At 39.5% G+C, this 25,176-nt stretch overlaps 1 protein-coding gene across 7 annotated transcripts in view; it reads right to left on the bottom strand.

Annotated features, from left to right (window-relative positions):
• Positions 1 to 25,176, bottom strand: part of Dis3l2 (DIS3 like 3'-5' exoribonuclease 2) — a 322,923-nt gene that overhangs the window by 137,928 nt on the left and 159,819 nt on the right. For all 7 annotated transcript variants that reach the window (XM_006984206.4, XM_016002732.3, XM_076549508.1 and 4 more), the window contains one exon: positions 21,175 to 21,348. In XM_006984206.4, coding sequence (XP_006984268.1) covers positions 21,175 to 21,348 — 174 coding nt within the window. The remainder of the gene's footprint in view (positions 1 to 21,174; positions 21,349 to 25,176) is intronic.

Raw genomic sequence — 25,176 nt, 5'->3', positions numbered from 1 at the left:
TGAATTTTTGGTTTGCACTGGGCTTTTGCTTGAGTTCTTCTCAACAGCATTTGGGTTAAGTTTTCTGTCCTGATATGGAAATTTGCTGATGGTTTCTAGAGAGTCACACATACCCTGGGGAATGTAGATTTAGGAATAAGGAATGCTTATTCCAATGGAGGAACTCATTTGATCACTGGTCTAAATGGCAAATGAGTGAGTACTGTAAAAATTGGGGGCTTTTGTCCACTTTTATGTATGGCTGTGTGTATATATTAAAAGTTAGGTCTACCATCAGGCATATGTTTGTATACTGTCTACAGATATTTAAGTCTTGGTCACATTAACTAAAATGGTTAAATCTTAGACAAATAAGCAATGTCAAGATCAAGCTGTGTCCTTCTCTAAGTTACAATACTGTCAGATTGTGTCTTCCCTGAGAGACTTCTGTATGTAATATGTATGTGTGTTTGTCTTCATGAGTTTAAGTACTATGCATGTAGAGGCCTCCACAGGTCTATAAGAAGGTGTTAGATCTCTTGGAACTGGAGTTTCAGGTGGCTGAGTCACCAGATGTGGGTACTTAGAACCAAACCCAGGTCCTCTGCAAGAGCAGCAAGTGCCCTTAACCACTGAGCCGTTTCTCCAGCCCCTAGAGACTCCAGTTACCAGCAGCTTTTGACTCCATTTTCAGGATGGAGCCTAAACTGTGCACTCAGATGGACATGTAAACAATACCACCAGCACCACCCATGCAGCACAGACTGATAACTGACCTATTTATGGGAGTAGAAAGGGTGCCAACCTATAAACAACATGGTGAATGAAGACTATAGGGGCACATGGGAATATTATAATCTTATCAAGAATATCAGGTCTCAGAACATACTGGATACACCAGATCCCTCTCTTGGACCCCATAAAGGGATAAATACCCTCCACTATGATGGTAGCAGCCTCTATCAACCTGTCATCTTACATCCTATGTGTGAGTCAAGGAGTGACAGGCAGAGAACTCCCGACTATCCTTGGGCTTCTGCACCACTCAGTTGCAGCTGTTCTGGACCCAGGTCTCCCCTTACTTCTACAGCTGGACCTTACTCTGTTGCTTCCCTCTAGGCCCTGTGATCCACAGCTACAGCTTCTCTGTGATCAGCTGGGGTTCCCAGTGTGTTATCTTATCAATACAGGCTATTTACATTTCTATCAACCTACTTCTTAAACCTCCAGAAATTGCCACAGCTTCTTTATCCCTTTATAGTGTAACCTACATACTCACACAAAGAGAAGGAGATGTTTACTGTGTAATGTGTGATACGAGAGTTAATATTAGTAATTACGATAGAAATAAAAGAACTGTTCACCTTTGCAGATTATCAAGGGAAACAAGAGTATCTGGCAAAGTGCTGAAATTGAAACTGTACCTTGTGAATCTATTCTTAATAAATTCTGACATCATGGAAAGATACAAGTGTGTTCATCTATATTTCTGACAGCGTATTAACAACAAGCTAATTTAATTTATTGGTAAAATAAAATTAGAATTAGAATTAAATTGCCTTTAAGACAACACATGATGTTGGAGAGATGGCTCAGTGGTTGAGAGAACTGGCTGCCCTTGCAAAGGACCCAGGTTTGATTTCTAACACCCACATGAGAGCTCAGATCCATACATAACTCCAATTGAGGCATCTGATGCCGTCTTCTGATTTCTCTGTGCACCAGGCACACAACATGGTAAAATACATACATGCAGGCAAAATACTCAGACACAAAAAATTTTTTAAAAATTTAAATTAAAAATTCACCTGTGTGTATAGTTATAGTTCTTTTAGACTTTTAAGATAAAATGTACATACAATGTCCAACTATTTCAAATCCAGTTTCATGGGTTGTCTTGGTTAGGGTTTCTATTGCTGTGAAGAGACACCATGATCAAGGCAATTCTTTTGAAAGAAAGCATTTAATTAGGAGCTTGCTTACAGTTTCTGAGGCTATCTTAGTTAGGGTTTCTGCAATGAACCGTGATCATGCCTAACAGTGACCTTTGAAGTCTCCAAAAGGATGATGGGGCCCCACAACGACGATTCCATATGGACTATGATAAGGACACTAAGCTGACAAACACCATCTAAAGATTGGCTTTGGACTATCAACTGCTCAGGACAGTTTCAAGGTGGCTAGCTGAGATGATCCAGCCTCACAGTCTACTCTAGCCAGGACTTGAAACAAGCCCTGCACTTTTCCATTACACAGAGACTGGACAACAAATGATAGAGCTACCTCTCCCAAGACTTGACAACCCCAATTTTTCTTTTCAGGAACCCCTAAAGATGCTATCACCCCTAGAATCAGGAAGTAAATTTAAGAACACAACACCCAGCCGGGTGGTGGTGGCACATGCTTTTAATCCCAGCACTCGGGAGGCAGAGGCAGGAGGATCTCTGTGAGTTCGAGGCCAGCCTGGTCTATAGAGCGAGATCCAGGAAAGGTGCAAAGCTACACAGAAAAACCCTGTCTTGAAAAACCAAAAAAAAAAAAAAAGAAAAGAAAAGAAAAGAACATGACATCCACAATCCCAAGAGGAGGGGTGGGTGGTTTTTGGTCCTTCAATGGGTTATGGATATTTGTCATTGTTTAGCGTGGTTGGTTACAAGTTGTATTAGAAATGGTCAGGAAAAAAGCTGAACAAAGGAGATTAGATTCAGAGTTCTTGTTAGAAAAAAGAAAATGAAAAAAGGGGGATGCAAATATGATAGAATAAAAGAATAGATTATTAAATCTACTTTTAAACCAAAAGAGCAACTACTTCTTTTAAATATTTTACATTGATATGGATACGAAGTGAGATTATTTTTGTTAGAACACACTGTACATAATTTCTAATCTTGTTCAAGGTATTGTACCTATACATCTCATTTAACAATGTAATGCAAACTGCTAATCTTTGAAAGTTATTATTATAAACTCTTTAGGATAATAAAGAAATGCAGGTTAGCAATTAGTCACCTATTACAATCAGACTTGTAGCCATATTAGGTATGTTTTTAAGGCCAAACAGAGATACATTTTAGATAGACAGATTGTCTTCAAACACTTCAGAAATCTACAGAATATGGCATTTAAGATGTTTCAGTAACATAGGCTTTTTATTTTTTTTAATGGCAATGAGACATGTCTGCTCAAGGCAGCACAAATCTACCTCAGAGAAGATGATGGGCATCAAAGAAACTCCACATGGAGTTTGCTTTCTTTGTGGCAAAAGTTAGCCACTGGGCAAGAAAATGCCCTTGCCCTGACTGCTGACAGTATGCTGTTCAAATGGGACAAGCAGGACTGCTGAACTTTGCCAAGACAAGGTAAGGACAGCCCTTCAGAAAATCCTGCTTCACAGATAAGTCTGTCAGATAAGCTAGGCCTGCAGGCCAAAGACGGATGCCCCAACATTGCAGAGGAACCTTGGGTGACTGTTCAGACAGACAGCTGTTTCTGTCATTTCTCACAATTTTTGGAAGTTGCTTGCTTGCACTTCCTGCTTACTCAGTTAATATTCTCGGGTCCCTGAGGGAATTGAAGACTAGATAGTTATAGTTTTCCTTGCTAACAAATTCAGAAAAGAAACTCACTAAAGAGGTATAAAGTGTGTAAGTTTGAGAGACATCAAAAGATAGTTTGGTGACATCAAAAGATATTCAGTTGGTAATATAAGTTAGGATAGAAAGTGAATTAGGTACAACACTTTGGATTCACCAAGATAGGATAAATAATGGAGTATTTTCACTGAATTTGTCAAATGTTAATGGACTGGACATTGTTAATGTAATTTTTGACTGTATATATTGTATATAGTTATTGTACTTATTGTATATAGTTGTTCCTATATTAGTTATAACCTTTTTTAAATTTTAGACAAAAAAGGGGAAATACGGTACTATTTTGTATATGATCTAACAAATAAAGCTTGCCTGAAGATCAGAGGGCAAAGCCAGCCACTAGTTAGCCATTGAAGCCAGGCAGTGGTGGCACAAAACACCTTTAATCCCAGCACTTGGGATTTCATGCCTTTGCTCCCAGTACTTGGGAGGCACATGCCTTTAATCCCAGCACTAGGGAGGTTGAGACAGGAAGTGATATGGCTAAGTGAAGAAAGGAATATAAGGTGAGAGGAGAAAGGAACTCAGGTTTTTCAGCTGAGGAGTTGGTGAGGTGAGAGGTGGCTGTGGCTTGTTCCTTTGTCTCTCTGATCTTTCAGCATTTACCCCGATATCTGGCTCTGGGTTTTAAGACCAATTAGGATTCGTGCTACAAGGTATCATGGTGCACACCATTAATCACAGAATTAGGAGACAGGGGCAGGCAGAACTCTATGAGTTCGAACACATGGTCTACATAGTGAGCAATAGGTTAGCCAGTTCCACATAGTAAAATTCTGTCTTAAAAAAAGAATTTAATCAAGAGACTAAGGATATAGCTCAGTGGTAGAGTACTTGTGCACCTTGCTCAAGTCCGTAGGTATAATAGCTACTATCATATAAATAATAATCATATCAACTATATCATATCATATTATATTATTATATTCATTACCTATATTATTATCAATTTCAAAAACTTTGGAAAAATTTATCTAAATTATACATTTTTTTTTACAGCAGAAAGAAGCTACTAGGTAGGAAATTTAATAAAAAAGTTAAAGGTACAAATTTTTGTGGTTATGGGGTTCTTGCTGTTACTGTTTGAGACAGGGTCATACTATGTAGACCTAGCTGGCCTGGAACTCACTGTGTAGATAAGACTGACCTCAAACTCACAAACACACTGCATCTGACTTTTCACATGGGCTCCAGGATGGACTGCAGGTTGTCAGGCTTGTGTGGCAAATACCTTTTACCTGCTGAGCCGTCTCCCTTACCCTGTTGAAAGTTCTCAATGAATTTTAGGTTACTGGCTCCTTGCTGAATATTTAATTGCAAATATTTTCTCCCAGTCTGTAGCTTTTGTTTTTACCAGGGTCATTCACAAAACAAAAAATGTTTAATCCTATGAGATGCACTGTATTTGTTTGTGGACTATGCTTTAAGTGTCCACGTCTAAGAGTTCTTCAGCACTTAGAACATCTTCTAGACATCCTATTGTTTTCTCTCTAAGTCTCTAATCTCTATATTGTATATTTCCTGATTGATGAAATGACGATTAACTCTGAGGTCATTCTCACATATGGCATGAACGTGGCTGAGGTTTATTCATTAGCCGGCGTCCGCTAAGTGCCTCCAGCACTACTTACTGAAAGGCTACCCAGTTGCCACCCAACTCCTTTACTCCCTGGTCAAAAATCAACAGTGCACATTTGTGGGGTTCTACTTTTGGGTTCTTTGCTTCATTTAATTTATCTTGTATGTTCTTTGAAGATTTTTGTAAGTGGTCTTTATCAAGTTAACATTTTTCTCTTTTCCTATGAACTAAGTAATTCCAGTGTTTTAGTTCAGTGGATGTTGAACCTTTATAAATGCTTTCCTATATCAACACTCTCCCAACACACACACACACACACACACACACACACACACACACACACACACACACAAAAAAAAAAAAAAAAAAAAACAAAAAAACAACCAAAAACCAAAAACCTAGTACTAGGGAATGAACCCACAGTCTCCCACATGTGAGGCCAGCGCTCTGCTATGGAGATGCATGCCCAGCCCCACTGCCTTCACTGTGAGACAAGACCTCACATGTAGTGTCAGCTGGCCCAGCACTTGTTACTTTAGCCTAAGCTGTCTTCAAACTGGCAATCATCTGCTCAGCATCTCAAGTGCTGGGATTAGAGACATATACCCTCACCTCTGGCTTCTTACCTCAGATAAAGAATATATGACACTTGTTGATATGGTAGCTTATACATATTGATATTTTATGGTAGCAATACTGAGATAAAAGTCATATACCATAAACTTCATTGTCCTTTTATTCCATACTATTCAAAGGTTTCTCAGTAATGCAGAGTTGTCTCATCAACACCATTATCTAACTTTAAAACATTTTCAGCATCAAGAAAAGGAACTCTTGGGCTGGAGAGATGGCTCAGTGGTTAAAGAGCATTTGCTGGTCTTCTAGAGGACCTGAGTTCAGTTCCCAGCACTTAAGTTGGCCAGCTCATAACCACTTGCAACTCCAGTTCCCAGGAACCTAGTGCTTTCTTCTGACCTCCACAGGCACCTCATACATGTAACACACACACACACACACACACACACACACACACACACACACACACACACGCGCGCGAGCGCATGCAAGCACCTATCTTTTTTTTTTTTTTTAAAGAAAAGTTTGATGTCCATAATAGTCACCACTTGGTGACTCTGCAGCCCTTAGCAGCCAAAAATAAATTAATAAATAAAAATAAAAGAGTTTCTCTTTGGATTACTTTCTGGGTATTTCATAAAACAGAGTCATAAAATATATAGCCTTTGTACCTCACCTCTTTTGCTAAGTATAATATTTTCAGGGTTTTTGCACACTGTAGCTTGTATCAGTAGTTCATCCCTCTCTGTGGGCAATCCTACACTGATTCATGAATGTAGACATTGTTAAGATGTTACTGTGTGCATTCATTTACATTTGTTGTGGTCATGTTCTCAATCCTGTGGGAACAGAACTGCTGTTCAATGGGCACCTCTGTCTTTAACTCTGAGACCCATTTTTGACCGTGGCTGAACCAGTACACACTCTCACCAGTGGTCCACGAATGCTCCTGACCAACACTAGCTTCTCATGCTACAGCTATCTTTGGGGATATATAGAGAGCGAGTGGTAGCTCATTGTGGGTTTGATTAACTTTCATACTGATGAATGATGTTAATATTTTTCATGTATTTAATAGGCATTTATATATTTTCACATTCTTTGTCCATTTTAAATTTTATTTTGCCTTTTATTGCTAAGCTATAAGAGTTCATCACAAGTTGGGTAGTGGTGGCGCACACCTTTAATCTCAGCACTCGGGAGGCAGAGGCAGGCGGATCTTTGTGAGTCCGAGGCCAGCCTGGTCTACAGAGCAAGATCCAGGAAAGGCACAAAGCTACACAGAGAAACCCTGTCTTGAAAGACCATAAAAAAAAAAAAGAGAGTTTGTTACATATCCCAGATATATGTCCTGTATCAGATCCATAATTTTCTTCTTCTCTCCCTGCCCCCATTTTGAGGGCTGGTTTTTTGTTTTGTTTTGTTTTTTATTTGTTGTTTTGTTTTGTTTTTTTCACTTAAAGCAAAGCCAACTTGAGGCCCCATGTGTTGGTTAGAGACTAGAGGATCATCTGCTCCAAGTTCAGCTCTGTCAGCATTAGTTCAGAGGGATTCAAGCCTATCTTCTTCCACTGCTTGGCAGTGGGGCCATCTCTTCCCTTGGTTGTGACAACCCTATCCTGGGAGAGAAACAGAGCATGGCTCTCCCACTGAGACAGGCACAGAACAATTCCTTGCTTAGTTCTGCTGCTCCTATCTGGGAAGAGAACGAGAGTACCACCAACCGCTTCTGCACACACTGAAGAAAGATCAGCTACTTTCTCGGATCGACCTCAAGGGAGAAGAGGAATGATGCTCGTCCACAGTCAGCAGGCTGGAAGATTAACTCGCTGCTGGGCTCCAGGATCATCACAGGGGTGGGAACTAGAGCGTCACTGCTTGCTTTCCACTGGCTTTGTGTCCAACGTTAACATCTTGCTCAGCCTCATAGGAACTGTGTGTGTCCAGGATAAGGGGGGCTTTTCAGGTGCCTTGTGACTGACATTAGGTGGGTACTGCCAAAAAACATCTTCAGTTGCTAAACCATGTCCTTCCTTCTCCTCTGACTAGAGGAGGTGGGGCTTTCAATGTTACCTTTCTGTGCTTTATGAACATTTCACCTTGGTAACTTCTGCAGAACCCTGAGACATGCAGGAAGCAAAGAGGAATTCCATGTTACTCTTAAGTCCTGAGACATGCCCCCGGCTTCTTTCGCCACCTTTCACAATCTTCTTTTACCCCCATGCTTCATTTAGGAGGAGGACCAGGAAAGAATAGGGCACTCCATCTTTGTCAGAAACTGAAGTTGTGTTTAGCATTTTATAACAGTAATTTTAATCTCTTTGATGTTTTCTTACCTAATTTTCCCACTGAACTACAACTTCTTTGAAGGCTATGTTTTTGAAAACTATGTTTTATCCTTATTTTCTTCAGAGCATCAAAAGGAAACAGGAATGAATCTTAGCATTTGCTAAAGCTCATCCAGCACACTGAGTGAATGAATAGTCTCTGTAGTTGTAAAGAAGCCCTTGGTATTGCCCCTCTTTCTCTTTCCCTTTCTGCTATTACACTTCCTCGTACATGCTCTTTATTAAACACTCAGTGCTGTGAAGTTAGCTGCTGCAAACATGAGGTTGCTAGCAGACCGCCTTCCTCTTGATGAGGAGTTTGTCATCTCAGAGTCAAGTGCAACCTTCCGTCAGAGCACAAGACAGCAAATGAGCAAACTGCCAAGGTGGAGCTGCCCAGTGCATGCCCAAATGTCCAGAGAGAGAGAGCACAGTTACAGAAGCTAAAATGTGCCTAGCAACTGAGGACAGAGCGGGCAAGCCACAGAACTGTGACAGTGAAACTGCTGGGGGAAATAAGCGGCTGGGTGCAGACCAGGGGACACACAGGAACCTGAGAAATGTGTTTCCTTTGTTGCTGTTACCTGCACTATCGGGTCATTTTTCTCATTTGCACTGTTAGGAACACTGGGTTACCAAGTATATCTAATCTTAGGAATGATTTGCCCACCACACATGCTCTGCTGCTCTGATTTTCAAATTCTCTGTTCCTTTTGCTCTCTGTTCTCTTTCCCAGCAAGTTTGTTACTTTTCTAAAACTTTCTGCAGGATACTGTCTTTCTTTGTTTTCAACCCAGGTATCAAAAAGATTTGAGAGTGACCACTTCAAAGCAATTACTATATACATGCAATAACTCTTAAAATTATTTAAATCATCATTTTCAGAATTCTACAACTTAGTCAAAGGCTTATAAGAATATGAGGTAAAATAGTAAGCTTTGTAAGGTCTTATCTTAGATATTCTTTTGTTGTCAAGACAAAACACCATAACCAAGACAACTTATAGAAGAAAGCATTTAATTTGAAGCTTATAGTCCTAGAGGGTTAGAGTCCATGATCACCATGGCAGGGCGTAGGGTAGCAGGCAGGCAGGCAGGCATGGCCCTGGAGCAGTAAGTCCACGAGGCCCTGACATCTGATATGCAAGCATGAGGCAGAAAGTTAACTAGAAATGGTGCAGGCTTTTGAAACCTCAAAGCCCACCCCTAGTGACACACCTCTTCTCACAATGCCACACCTCCTAAACCTTACCAAACAGTTCTAACTGGGGACCAAGTATTCAAACACAGGGGCCTATGAGGGCTATTCACATTCAAGCCACCACAGGTCCTCTCTCCCTGTCCCATCTCTGTAGTAGACTTGAAAACCAACAGTCTGAAGTCAAGGCAAGGCAAGCAGTCTCACAGATATTTCCCTAAAAATCCCCCATAATAGAAACTGTTTGATTTCAACTGCATCAGACTTTACTCAGTACAAAGGCATTACAACAACCAGGGTTGTTGAAGCTGGGGTTAGTAGCAAAGAAAATAAGATGCTAACCAAAAGTAAAAAAGAAAAGCTGGAAAAAGAGATGCCCAGAGAGGACTTTGGGAAAATCTCAAATATTCCTAAGGGTCTACATAATCATTTCAATAGAAAAAAAATTTGACAAAATCCAGTACCCTTCCTGTAAAGAAAATAAAAGTACTGAACAAACTAGAATATGATGGGAACAGTTTCACCAAGACAGAGGACATTTACAAAAACCCCACAGTCTGCATTACAATTAATACTAAAAAATTCAGTCATCATGATTAGGACAAGGAAGCCCACTCCCAAACATTTTTACCCAACTAAGAAATAAGAAAAAGAAAGATCTAGGCATTTAGGTTAGAAAGAAGTAAAACTATTTGCATTTCGGATGGCATGAACTTCCAAATAAAGAAAATCCTAAAGTATTCAGAATAGTAAGAGCTAATAAATGAATTCTGGAAGACTGAAGGTTATATAATTTATACATACAAATATCAATGGTACATCTAAATATTAGCAAAGGCCAATTTGAAAATGAAATTAAAAAAGCAATCTTATTTACAATACAATCAAACCTCATGTAGAAGCAAATTTAGCACCAAGATGAAAGTTTACGTATTTGGATGTTCTAAAATATCACTAAAATAAATCGAACAAAGAGAAAGATATCAAGAAGACAATGTTAAGTTGGCAACACTAACTGATCTTACAGGCTTTATACAATTATTAACAAAATACAAGATCCTGTTCCCTGCTCCCCAAATTGGCAAGCTGATCCTAAAATGCATAGAGAAATACAACACAGAGACTCAGAACAGTGACAAAATCTTGAAAGGAAAAATGTAGAGTAGAAAGACTTGTGCTTCTCTGTTCCCAAGGTTTTCACTACAAGGTTACAGTAATCTAGACACACGGCAGTAGCAGACACAGAATAGAGTCACAAATAAACCTATACATTTATGATCATCTTCAGCAAGGGTGACAAGATAATCCAATCTGGGAAAGTCAATTCAATAACGATCAAAGCATAATGATGAAAATGTATCCACAATGGAATCTATTACTTCGCTTACTAACTTTAAAAATTTAAAAAAAAAAATGGGTTTGGGAGATGACCTGGAACTAAAGCACTTACTACATAAACATGAGGGAGGACCTGAGCTCTGGTGCCCAGCTCCCAGGTAAAAGCCAGAGATTGTGGTGAACACCTGTAATCCCAGTGCTGGAGAGGCAGAGGTGGGGGATTCCTGCAGCTCACCTGCCAGCCAGTCTAACTGAGTTGGGGAGCTCCAAGTTCAGGGAAAGATCTTACCTCAGAAACTAAGGTGTCGAGCAACTGAAGACACCTGACAGCAACTTCTGGCCTCTACAGGAACATGCAAACACATGCACATGTACCCATGTGCACATGAACACAAACCACATACACAAAAAATTAATAAACACAATACACGTAACAAGTGTTGGTGAGGAATGGAGAAACTGAGATTGTCGTGCATTGCTGGTGGAATTGCAAAAATGGTGCAGCCATGTGGAAACCAGTTTGACAGTTGCTGAAAAGTTTAAATACAGACTGACCACACGACCCAGCAACCCCACAGTTAGCAATACCCAAGAGTACTGAATACATCCACCCACAAAAGAACCACATCTAAATGCTCATAGCAGCATGATTTGTACTAGTGAAGAAGTAGAATCAACTCAATGTTTCACTAACTGATGAGCAGTATGTGGGCACGATGCTACAATGCAGTACTAGTCAGCATGGAGAGAGATGAAATTCTGATCAATGCTATAAACAGATAAAACTTGAAAACGTTATGCTAAAGAAAAGCTGGCTGGAAAACATGAAAGTCTATTTCAGAACAGAGACATCGTGGAAACTGAACGTCCATTAGTGGTTGCTAGAAACACATGTCATGGTCAGAGTTAATGGGGTTTCCCCTGAGTATGACAGAAATGTTATGGAATTAGACAGTGGTAACAGGTCCATGAATCGGTGACTAAAAGATATCATGAACTAGCAATCTAAAAGGGTCAATTTCCTTGTATTTGAATAATAATCTCATTATGAAAAGCAAAGAGACTTGATAATCCTTAAAATCAGCTCTCTTTACCCTCATTTGTTCACTTACATGAAATTATTTTTCATATTATTGTAATTTCTAGAAGATTTTATTTAGAATATGTATAAATTAGTCATCTTACCCCCATATTAATATTTCTATACTATAAAACATAAACTGTCTTCTCGCCAGTAGGCATTTTGTATCTGTTCACTCATCTTTGATTATTTTTCTTTTCTAAGAGTAGTGCTATTCACCATAAGTTCTAGGAGCTGGCAAAGCACTAACGAAAGTACACACTTACAACTGAGAATGTCTATCGTAGACCCTGTTGTGGGTGCACTAATCCTTGTTACTCTCTACCAGGTTCCTGTGGGTTCACAAACAGTGAGCTGGGACTGACATGAAAGGAATAATATTACTAGTAGTTTCAAATGACACTGACAGCTTCTTCCAGGTGCCAACCAATCTAACCTTGTTTCCCTCTATAGCTAAGGAAGGATGGCATGGCATACTGCTGGCAATGAAGTGACTGAGTTTTAAAGCATAGCCCTTATCTTGGTGAGGAGAGAAGGCACCCAGCCAATATTGATTTACTTCTAGGGAAAGGTGGCAGATAGTCACTATTTTCTCTTAAATATCAGAATAAGATGTCTCTGATTAATTCAGCAAGGTATTTCAAATACAAAATTATGCACTGAGAGATGGAAAAGTGAAACCAATCCAAGACCCAGCTCTCCCAGGGCCCTAGCTGGGAGTCAGGCACTGCTAAGCACCATTAAGTGCTGTTGAGAATGTTACTTTGTGCTGAGCTTTCTTAAAGTCTGCACTATAAGCATCCTACAATGCTTTGTTTTTGTTGCTGTTGCTTTTCTTGTGTCCTAAATAAACAAAATCCCCCAAAATGCCATTCAGGCCTTTGAATGACAGTAGAGATAACAGATAAACCCTTCTCCTATGCATGGCTACCTGGAGCAAAAACTGTCCACCCATCAGCCCCTTCTCTGGCAACTGGCAAGTCTGCTCTCTGGGCACGGCAGCTGTTTCGAATGCTCAAGGCTGACTCTGGGGACACTGCAGCTGCAAGAACACTACCAATGAAGCCGTGGCGCCTGCTCCCTGAGGTCTTGCTCCAGGCACCACCACTCCAAACTGCACTGGCCTTGGAAGGCAGGATTCCAGGCAAACAAGCTTCAGTGGCTTCAGATGGCCCTGCACCTATCCTCACACAAGATGGGAAGAAGGGAGAGCGCTGCATGAATAACGCAACAAGAAGCCAACATGGTGGGACTGGAAGCTATGCTATAATTGATGCGAATACAATCCTTCATTTGCATGTTACAACTCTCACCACACTCAGCTTCCTCTGTATATATCCTGACTGTTCGGCCCACTTTAGTCAATCTGAAGTATCTACCCCGCCTGTTGCAACATTAAGTCCAATAAAAGACTATTCTGTTGCCCCCTATGATTTTTATTCTTAGGGCAGGCTGAGCTGATACTGGGAAGAAAGGCAGAAGAGCTGGCGGCAGCAGCGTGACTGTGTGTGGCTGAAGTAGTGGATAATAAAGACTGTGGAAGTGACAGTGTAGTAAGGTTCAAAGAACACAGACTCTTACAGCCAATAGAAAGCCTTTATTCGCCCGCCAGCAGGCTACACAGGGAACTTGCCCAAATCGTGTAGCCATGAGCCTTCCCGTTCTTGGCTTTTTATGCACAAAAACCATATCCTGGTTGACTCATTTCAATTATCAAGAACAATTAGCAATAAGCAGAGCTACAGAAGCCAAAAGGCAAGGTTAGCACATTTAGGGACTTTCCCAGAACTGTGGACTATGGTGGATAGGCTTTTGTTCTCATTTTGGCAGGTGCTCTAGTCTACATGCCGGGCTCTTAGGTCAGAATGGTGCCTTGGTGCCTTTGTTGTGCTAAGATCTGGGGGCCTGTTACAAGAGGAGTCAAGATTCCAGATGGTAGAAAGTGGGTGTGGGACACTGCAGGTTCACGTCACGAAGAGGGAGCTACCACACCTTGGAGGCCAGGTGTCCTGATGCTCAAGGCATGAGAACTGCAATACTTGCCACCATTGGCAAGGCCAAGAGTTCTGATACCCGAGGGTGAACTGCTGTGATACTAGCTGGCACTAACTGCTGCTGGAGCTAGCTATTGCTTACACCTCGGATTTCACCAGCCACCGAGTGCTGGGCTGCTGGCATAAGAACCAGTAAGAACTGGCATAAGAAGAGTAAGTCTCTAATCTAGGTACTTAGAACGATGAGTCTGTCTTCTAAGGTCTAAAGCAGGAAGTCCTGAGTTCCTGGTCTTGAAACAATGAGACCCTGAGTCTTTCAGTTGAGCCCACAAATCTTCAGCACTCCAGGGCCCATGACTACCAACACCAGATGAGCCACTCCTCACCCACTCAACAATTCCATTTGAGCAGAACCAAAGAACCCTAGCCAGAGCAAGGGTAACAGAAAGGTTTGAACTGTGTGGTTCAGCATTTTTAGAAGTGTATTCAATGAAATACCAATTCCCTCAACGATCCAGGAGAAAAGGTTCAGAGGAATGTATTAACTAAATTGTTTTCCAAAAGCATTTGCTATCGAACACTTTTTCTCCATGATCCCTACTGAAACCCCAGGAACACAGGCATGACCCATGGAACGCTCTATAACCCTACTGAAACTTCAAGGAATGTATGTAGGCATGACCCATGGAACGCTCTATAACCCTACTGAAACTTCAAGGAATGTATGTAGGCATGACCCATGGAATCCTCTGAAACCCCAAGGAACACCTTACCTACAACAGCACCTTTTGGAAAATACGGTCAGAAAAGTCCACATTACAAAAGATGACAATGATTACTCTTATCCAATCTTTCCCGGGATTAACGGACTTGCTCAAAGTCACGGGAGGGTCCCGGGGAGACAGACTGACTTCTAGTGTTCTTCTACACTGCCACCCTGCTTTCTCTGAGGAACCTTTTCCTAATGGCAATTTAATCATACTGGACTTCCCAATAAACAGTAAGATCATTAGTCATTTAATGTTAGTTATGTTTGAAAGGCTTCCCACAAAAGGCTTGACCTGAAAGAGGTTAGTATTATATGACTCTCCTTTCAAATTGTTATTTCAAGGTTGGCTTTACCTGGAGTAAGAAGAAAATTTCTTTGGGAACTCTCCACCTTGAAGATATTTCAATATTTCTTACCACAACACCCTTTCTGTGCTCAGTATTTTTAGCTCATTGTTTTCTATTTTGGCAGCCGAGAAGCTGCAGTTTGTAATTTTACCTCCAGCTTCATATTTCTTCTTAAAAGTGAATACAATGTCCTGTTTATAATAATAAAATCACCAGTTGGCAGAACGACATTAAATGGAAAAAAAAAGAGAGAGAGAGAGAAAGCAATTGGAAAATTTAGAGCAAGCAATTTTAAGTGCCAAGTTTCACATTTGTAATGGTCCAGTGGAGGTCACTGGGCTTCCTTTTTATTGAGGGAATAGTAAAGAAAGAGATACCACAAACTCTCTTGTAAAAAGCTATAGAAACCATCCCTGCTTCAATGAAACTCAAGGCTTTACCAAACAGTGAAGAGATTCAAATGTATACAATAATACTAGCTATTGGGAAACATAAAAATCAGGTTAACACGGTCTTTTTCCCTCCAATGAATTTAGGTTTTAATTTTCTACTTGAATTGAACTTTTAAGCTTCAGTTTCCTATTCTAGTTTAGTAACAAAGGAAACAAAACAATATGAATGAAATGAGAAAAAAATGCAACCAGTCTTGGAAATAACCCTGGAGTTTCTCAGGCTTCAGATATAACCAACTTTAAGCAGTTCCTTCAGACACAGTATTTTCCTAGTCCCCAAATTTTTGCAGGATTGGTGTTGTTTAACCTCAAGTGCCCTGCTAAAAAGAGCTACAAGTCTAGGCCATGTAAGTAGGGATTCTCCAGAGAAGGGAGCCAAACGTCTAAAAGAATGGTGAGCGCAATCAGAAGGGCCAGATCACCCCTGTGAGTTCACACCAGCCTTACTTCTTAAAAACTGCTAACCAACCATTTTTCTTTTCAAAATAAACACTATTTCTCTCAACTTCAGTTTGCAAAATATTACCCCAATTCCACTGGACTAAAAAACTGGAATTTTACTGACATAATTGGATTATGAGGTTTAAAGATTGATGGAACTTTTCTGTTCCAAATATAATTGTTAAATACCAAACCTAAACGGGTATGTAGAAGCTCTTACGTAGCTACAGCCAGAGGAACACTGCAGGTTCCAAGGCATGGTGACCCGGGAAGAGAGGAGCAAGAAGCTACAGATGGCTTCCAAGTCTTGTCAGAGGATCTCACAGTCTAATGGTACATAGTCATTCTGTAGCTCAAGGTTGTCACTAAAATGGAGATGATTTCAATCACTCCAGTTACTAAATACTGCTTTGATTCTTAGCTCTCAACCCACCCAACCAGTGACCTTAGCTTTGGTCAGTGTTCATAGCCATATTGCAGCACCTGCCACTCTGCCATATTTACCTCAATATGAACCTGACTTTCTAAAGGTAAAGTGCTACACCTCAGCTGTCTTCATATTTTCAGTGGTCAGTTTAATGCTTGGCACATGCAATATCTATTTATACACACACACACACATATATAGTATATCTATATATATATATGTCATATACATATAAAATATATATAAATGTTTCAGCAACCAAGGAGGAAAAGTTTAAAAAGATACAGAAGAGCAACTTTGGGATTTTGGAGAATATCTATTAATTTATTAAATAAAAGACACTTTATAGCATGCACTAGGACTCAATCTGAGTTCTTTGGTCAAATTCAGGAAAATGAACGCTGCTTTTAAAATGCCTTTGAAGATATGGGAATCTCAGAGAAGAATGCATCACACTATTACAAATACTTATTCTAACTGCTTCTCTCCTTTAAATTTACTAAATTATTTAAATATTTTAACTATCTGACTATTGTTTAATAGATTTCATTCATGTCCTTTGACATGAGACTAAGGGAGAAGACTCATAGGGGCAGAAACTCATATGTATTTCTATTTGTTACCATATTTCCGTGTCCAGGGATGGCATATAACAAATATTTGTTAGTTGGTAAACTAAATAAACCTATCATATGAGTCAAAGAAAAGAAGCTAATCAGACCCAAACACATCAGCAAAGTCACAGATTTTACTTTATACACATTTTTATCATAAAAAATTAGAAATTCACCAAGACTACATAAATACATGAATTAACCCCAGTGACCTGACTACATGTATGGGTCAGTATAAGTGTCATGTGCAAATAAAAGAGTCAACATTCTAGAAAAAACTCATACCATAGGCTCTCTCATTGGTTCCTCAATCAGCTGTGACTTACACATATTTGCCATGCCTGCTTACATGGACTTGCAGATCTCACTTAGTTTTAGATAGATTAACCTTTATAACACAGGTAACTTACTAAAATATTACTGGAAAGATGCAGAAGCTTAAGATAACAGTAACAGTGCTCCCCCAAACAGCAGCACCAAGGACGTCGCAGAACTGGCCCTTCTTGTAGCAGCTCATCACAGCCTGGCTGTGACGGCAGGACAAGGGCTGCAGAGGCTTGAGGAACTTAGAAAACTGGACACAGTGAGTGTCCCTTCAAGGGGAAGGCAGAACTTCAACATTAAGGAAAATGGGTTACTGAATTTGAAAACATAATACTCTATTTATATTTAGAAGAACATTAAAGTGTTGTTTTGTTATTTTTGTTTTGCAGTGCCAGGATCAAACCCTGAGCCTTCCACATCCAGATCTTTTTAACAGACATGCTGAAATGCTTCTACTATCATATTACCTGGGGTTTAAAATTGTGTCTATGTACAAACTACTAAATTGCTCACATGTACACACCCAAACTACATGCCAGAACTTTACAACTAGATTTTACGATGTCACTGAAAGAGTTTGCTGAAGATTATGAGCTTTTAAAAAATGTCTAACACTGGGAATGATGGTGCATTAAACTGGAGTTTAAGGCCAGTTTAAGCTACAGAGTAAGACCATGTCTCAAAAACAAAGCAAACAAAACCAAAAGCTAATAATGCAGCACCTTTCAACCAGTCCACAAGAACTGACTGGCATAGGAAAGACAGAGACGTATTACCTGTGTTGCAAATAAACTTGGATAGAATTCTTGCATAGAACCTAAAAATGAGTATTATGGTTTAGTGAATACTTTTATTTTTTTAAAATGGGAATAAGGATATAGGTCAGTTGTAGAGCACCTGTTTGTATGCATCTATCTAGGCGCATGCTTTTTTAGTTTCAACACTTGGGAGACAGAGGCAGGTGAATTTCTGTGAATTCTTTGTGGAACATAACATGTTCCAGGCCAGTCACAGCTATATATTGAGACACTGTCTAAACAAACAAAACATACAGGACTTACAATCAGATATTTAAACTTCCATACTACAAGTTATTAAAGCAAAGTTTAAAAACAACAATAACACCCAGTTGAATTGCTTTTACCAAAAGTAAAATTATCAATATAAAGAAACACAGTTTTTAATACCTTTCATGAAAATATTAAAATATTTAAAATTCATTTCATTTTTATTTTTCTACTTTCATTTAGGTTTATAATATAAATAACAGATTAGTAATATATTAATTTTTTTATATTTTTTTGTTGTTGTTTTGTTTTTTAAGACAGGGTTTCTCTGTATAGTTTTGGTGCCTGTCCTGGATCTCACTCTGTAGACCAGGCTGGCTTCGAACTCACAGAGCTCCACCTGGTTCTGCCTCCTAAATGCTGGGAATGAAGGCATGCGCGACCACCACCCAGCAATTTTTTTATAATTTTAAAGAGACATGCATTAGTGGGAATGTATGTTCACCAATGTTTAAAGATGACTATTTTTAGATATCAAGAAACCATTTAAAAATGTTAAATGTAAAAGAATAAATGAATGTGATGTGAATTTTAGAAACATAATCTTGGGGACAGATGGCGATGAAAATATTGGAAAGTTAAAGGTGTTTTTAAACATCTGTTACTACATTAACAGCAGAAAATATCACAAAGGTCCTCTACTTCTGGGCCCCTTCTGAGGGCACACGGGTAAGACTTTAACAGAAGCTTTCTGCAGAGCAAGGTCTATTCTGTAGGTCAGCCCAGAAGGCAACAAGGGCCAAACCAAAGGCAAGATGGAGCCATAAAAGGATAACTTGAAGCAGCTCTAGGCCCCTGTGACCACTGAAAAGTTTAGTATTTTTCTGCAGACTATGATCAGGTCAGAAATGAATATATCTATCTTCTGACGTTTGTATTTATGAGTTCTTACAGTTACTTTAAAGATTTTAGCAATGGAATAGTATGCTAAGTGAGCAGTGAATGCTGCTTCCCTGTCTTCATACTGCTCCCTGAACCAACTTCCCATGTTAGTCATGTATGTGACCAGTTTGATTTACTTCCTTCTACATCATTTTCTACACATCCATATTTTAATGTGTATATGTGTATAGACACATACATGTGATTTTCTTGTGTGTATATGTACTTATATAGCTCTGGATCACTGACTTCACGAAAATAGGATTATATTCATATTAGCCTGCAGTTTGCTTCTTTCATCTAACAATATTTGAGGGTCTTCCCTCCAGGACAGAGCATATGGTCATGTTATCATATGGTCATGTTATCATATGGACAGACGGACCATAGGTTGTTAAGCCATTCCATTCCTGAAGGACTTAGCAGTGTCTCCTGTTTCCCCTTTACAATAAAACAACAATGAAAAATCTCTGCTCATAAATCTTTGTACATTTCTCTCAAGGTTCATATTTCTGTAAGTAGAGTTTTGGGGTAAAGGGTACATTTAAAATTGAATCAGCACTAAGTTATACTTCAAATAATAATAACTATTATTAGAATTTAATCATTCTTTATTACTTTTTCCCTTTTCTTTTGTTTGGTTTTAGCCTTTTTCACATGTTTTTTATTCTTTGACAATTTCCTACATGAATATAATATGTCTTCATCATATACAAGACCTGTGGCACAGCCTGAATCTCCTGCCTCACTCTCCCAAATGCTGAGATTACAACCCTGTGCCAACACATTTGGCTTTATTAAAGTTTTTTATATAGTCTAATTCAATCAAAGATCTCAGTAAACGTCTCAATCGTACATGAGGCAACAAAGGTTCTAGAAGGTTCAGTTTAGGTTCAATGCCCCAGAGGAGATAACACTCTCTGTACCCGCAAGAACTCAAGCATGCAGGTTCTTACTAACACCCAGGACCACATTTGGGCGAAATGAGTTTGAATACAACATATATTTCCATCAGCCACACTGATAAGTAGGAAAGGACTATTATCTCACTTTCTTCACATACTTTCAGCAAGAACAGCAAAAAAAAAATAAAAAATTAAAAATTAAAAAAAAAAAAAGGACAGTAAGTTCCAAAAAGAGACGACACATGCGAGGGCAGGAAGCACCTTTGCACCCCGGGGAGCACAGACACTTGGAGCTGAAGACACCCTAAGTTCAGCTACCGAGCAAGCAAGTGCAGTGGAAAGACTCTGACACGGGATAACCTCAGCAAAAACCTTCCACAGCTCCGTGGTGGGCTGTATGAAAACTTTCTTGGTTCTAAGTATCTCCATGTGGCATCCAGAATGAATGCCAGTACTGAAACCAAATTCTGAAGAGAAATATCAGAAAAGAACTAACATCCCACAATGAAGAAACATCTTCAAAGAAGATGTTGTTATAAAAATACCACAAAAGTACTTTCCAATAAATTCCAGACCTAAAAGTAAAGCTTTAAAATGAGACTCCAAGCACAAGGTCCTGAATCCTCTGCTATGTGCCTAGAGAGGCCCGTTTAGAGGAAGTACTTCTAAGCAGATAGCATTGCCTTTTTTAAAAGGAGACTTTGGGGTCCAGCAAGGAGAGAATAGGAAAAGGCACCTGCATCTTTAGAAATTAGAATGGTCTAGAACCATTGTAGAAGCAAACTTCTGCAAAAGGCCAGAGGGTCAATATTTTTAGGCCACACTTGTGTTGGAATTACTTTGAAGCTGTCATGCAGAATGGCTGAGTAATACATAAGCAAAGAAGCATGCATAGTTGTGTTCTACTGCAATCTGAGTGAACAAGGAATTACGAATCTCATAACAAAATTAGGAAAATTACTAACTATTCCTAACTGTTAACTATTACTGTAATTTTGCCAACTATTAAAAAGTCTGAAATCCATCTTCAGTAAATGAACTCAAGCAGTGGGCTGGATTTAGCTGGCAGTCCATAACTTGCTGACCTCTGGCACAGAAGCACCAGATTTGCAACTGAATCCAAACATCGGACAAAAAGAAGGAAACATCTCAGCCCAGCCCCTAGAAGCATTGGGAGAGAAGACAGCAGGAACAGTTGTTACCAAGTGTCCCCCATATTTACCTTAGGTCTCTTCTCTTGCCCAGCTCATCAGGAGGAATTGTCCAGGGCAGGCTTTGAGGGAGACACTCAAGAACCTCTGCAGAGAAATCAGAGAAGTCCACACCATATTCTGTCAGGATCCCTTCTGTTTCAGGCTCGATTTCACCAGCCTGCCCAAGACTCTTAGCCAGTTGCCTGTGGATAGAGCAGAGAGTGGACAACTGTATTAGTGAACAAAGAAATGTAGGCCCCAGTCTCTCCTCTAAAATGAGTAATTATGAAAGTCCTTATGAAGTCCATGACCATAGTATAATTGTATCTTCCAGAACAAAGTCTGACCAGGGGAAGAGGGCAGAAGGCAGAACTTCTTAGAACTTCTGCCATTTTCCTCATGGAGAAGACAAAATTGGTCCCAAACACCTTTGTTTTGACAGTCCCATTATATAGCCCAGGCTGCCCTCCCAATGGGGATTCTGCTTCAGCCTCCCACGTGCTGGGATTATAGGTACATGCCAGCACAACCAGCTTCAACAGTGATACTATGAAATCTCTGCAGGGATCTTTTGGCAAGCTCCTTTAGAAAAGTTTAACCAACTTAGTTTGCTGCTAAATTATGATGATTAGAGGAAAGGAGGAAATAGCTCAGCCCAGTCCCTAGAAACATTAGGGGAGAAGACAGAGCTCAAATTATGAGCTTCAGATGCTTATAAATACCTTAGGTCATGCTCACTAAGTTAGAGCTGAAGTTCATACTTGTTTTGCCATTCTATTAGAATTTACCTTTAAAATGTTAAAGTATTTTATCCAAACACAAAAGTTATGTTTATTATGGAGAAAATAAACTGAAAGAAAATTTAAGTCTACAATCCAGCCATGCAGCAAGCTACTATTCATATTTATTTTAGGCTTGGCCTTTTACAAAACAAGATGGTGCTGGGTGTGGTAGTACACAGACAAGTAGATCTCTGTGAGTTCCAGCCCAGCATGCTTTACATAGTGAGTTCCAGCCCAGCCAAGACCACATAGTAAGACTGTCTTAAAACAAAACAAAAAAACCTACAACAACAAAAAACCCAAGATGGCATATACTAGGGCAGTCCTGACATTATGACTTGAATTCTATCTTTTAAAAGGTGTGTCTCATATATTAAAATGGATAAATTGAGAGCTAAGGACCAGAAATGAGAAAGAACATATAACATTTGTCTTTCTGGGTCTGGGTTACTTCACTCAGTATAATATGTTCTTGCTCTGTCCATTCACCTGCAATTTCATGATTTCACTTTTCTTTAACGTTGGGTAGAGTCCCATTGTGTATATACACTCTATGTTCTCATCATCAACTGAAGGGCATTCACACTTAGGCCTTGTTTCCATTTCCTAGCTACCTGGGACTGAGTGGCAGTGAACATGGCTCAGCAAGCATCTGTAGAGTAGGATGCTGAATCTTTTGGGCATGCGCCAAGGAGGAGAATTAGTTTGATCATATGCTCTATCTACTTTTAGCTTTTTGGGAATTCTCCACTCTGACTTTCATGGTGGCTTCACCAGTTCATAGTCCCACCAACAGTGAACAAGGGTATTAGCACAACAAGTCAAAATTCAGAGAACAATTGACCAGGGTGTGCTCAGTCCCAGTTGATACATCTACAACACAACTCCTGCACATAAAACTCAGGAAACATCATGGGAAAGGGGGCTGGAAAAATTGTAAGAGTCAGAAGAGCAGGAAGTCTGTGGTGAAACTGTGCCTTCTAGCTCTGACAAGGAAGCTGCACCCATGAAGTTTCAACACAGCTGCCTAAAGAAGACCTAAATAATCCCAACAACAGTCAACATCCCACTATAAATGAGTGAACTCGTATGTGGCCCCACCCCTAGATGAAGAGCTATAATTAACAACTGCTGATAAAAGGAAAATTAGTATCCCCAGGGCTGAACCCACCGACTGAACACCAGTTGGTCAGCCCTAGAAACATATACATGCAGGCAACAATGAATGAACTCAGCAGGTTGTATTTAAATATTTATTTGTTTATATATATACCTAACAATAATGGTTAAAGAAGAGGTGGACCCATGAATTTGGGAGGGAGTGGGGGCATAGAAGGGGCAGGAGGAAGACAAAGAAATAATGTAATTATATTTTAATTAAATAAAAAATAAAATGGATAGTTCTCTACTTTTGTAAGAATTCTCATCCACATACAGATTCAAGTGTGAACTCAGCGTCAAATCCAGACACAAATCAGAAACATGATACCATGTAGCTGTCTCTGGAAAGGGTGTTGGGGAAACCATAAATAGCCACCTTCTCTGTAACACATGCCTGTTTATCCACTAGGATGATCAGGGAGTCTACCTTTAGCTCCTCCTGCAAGGAGCCTCAATTTGGCATTAGGGCCTTTAGCAGAGTCATTCAATTTCTGTGACTAAGATTTTGTTTCCTATATTAAGGGTGGATGCCAGGCTGCCAGACTTCTTAGGTGCACAGCAGTAAATGAGAATCCAGGGTCTTTTGTCTTATTGGCAGACTCCTGTGGCCTGTACTAGAATACAGAAGTTGTTGCAGTTGGGCTTGTCTCACTTCTCACACAAAGCCATCGAAGAGCAGCTCCACAGTCCACATTCACCCGCTTACCAGCCCATACCCTCTAGGGACACTGTGTAGTACCCACAGTCAAGACTCTAACCTTAGAAACTGTAAGCCTAATTAAATGCTTGCCTTTTTTTTTTTTTTTAATAAATTGCCTTGTTCATGATGTTTTATCATAGCAATAGAAACTCTAAGACAAAGGGCAATTAGAATCCAGGTAAGTAACAGGAAAGAGAAAAATAAAGAAACAAAAACTAATAGACAGAAAAGAAACAAACTGTTAGGAAGAGTAAAATAGATGAGACCCTAGTTAGACGAGTCAAGAAAAACAGTGAGGCAAAGACACAAGTTCTAAGTATCAGAATAAGAGTGGGACATCATCAACATCCTGCAAGCATGAGAAGGATAAGGGAGTGACTAGTGATTTTTATCCAATAAATCCAATATCCTGGAAGAAATAGGCAAATTCCTTGAAATATACAAACTGCCCAGGATTCTTCAACAATAAATCTTGTCCTTATAATGCTTACTTTTATTTATTTTGGTTTTTTTCAAGTCATATATACATACATGATTTATGTATCTATATACAATCTAGGAACTACAAATAAGAGAAAACACATGATACCAGTCTTTCAAGATTGGCTTAACATTACCTCCATTGTGATGCTCTTTCAGGTCTTTTGTAACTATGACTAGGGATACAATAATTCCTTTTATTTTGAAATGGAGAACACAAAAACCCTGGATGATAAAAATAGCCATGACTTCTTTATTTGAAATTCAAAGCAGCTGAAAGATGCCTCAGAAGTAAAAATGATTAGACTGATGTAAAAACGTAACATACATATGATACATAGGACACTGTTGTTGGTTTTTTTGTTTGTTTGAGACAGAGTGTAACTATGTAGCCCAGGTTGGCCTCAAATTCAAGATAGTATTTAAATTACACTAAATAATTAACTATTGATCATATCACTACATAGTTGCTGGGAGAAGTACAAACAATGAGGTATAGTACAGTTTGAGAGAACTATACCTACATGAAAAGAAACATGTTCTTGTCTTTTGGCACCAGCGCAGCTAAGGTAGATCCAGAGAACAATAAACATCAGTCTCACCCCATGAAGCTGGACAATCTTCTCCAGATACAATATGGCCACAAATGGTACTCCTATGCCTAATGTAGAAACATTTCTAAAAACATGGACAAAAGGAATTTCCTAAGATTCAGCTTCTGAAGGGCCATTACAGCAGTCCTCTGTCCATAGTTTATTTTCCAAGGTCTGAGTTACCCACAGTCACTCACCCATAGTTAGGAATTACTAGATGGAAGAAACTTAGAAAAAATTCATACATTTTGAGTCACATGCTATTCTGGGTAACAATGTCCCACCATCCTGCTAGGTCTTATACAGGGCACGCAT

Source organism: Peromyscus maniculatus, chromosome 13, assembly GCF_049852395.1.
Source record: "Peromyscus maniculatus bairdii isolate BWxNUB_F1_BW_parent chromosome 13, HU_Pman_BW_mat_3.1, whole genome shotgun sequence".
NCBI classification, from domain to species: domain Eukaryota; kingdom Metazoa; phylum Chordata; class Mammalia; order Rodentia; family Cricetidae; genus Peromyscus; species Peromyscus maniculatus.
This window is presented reverse-complemented; position numbering and strand designations above follow the sequence as displayed.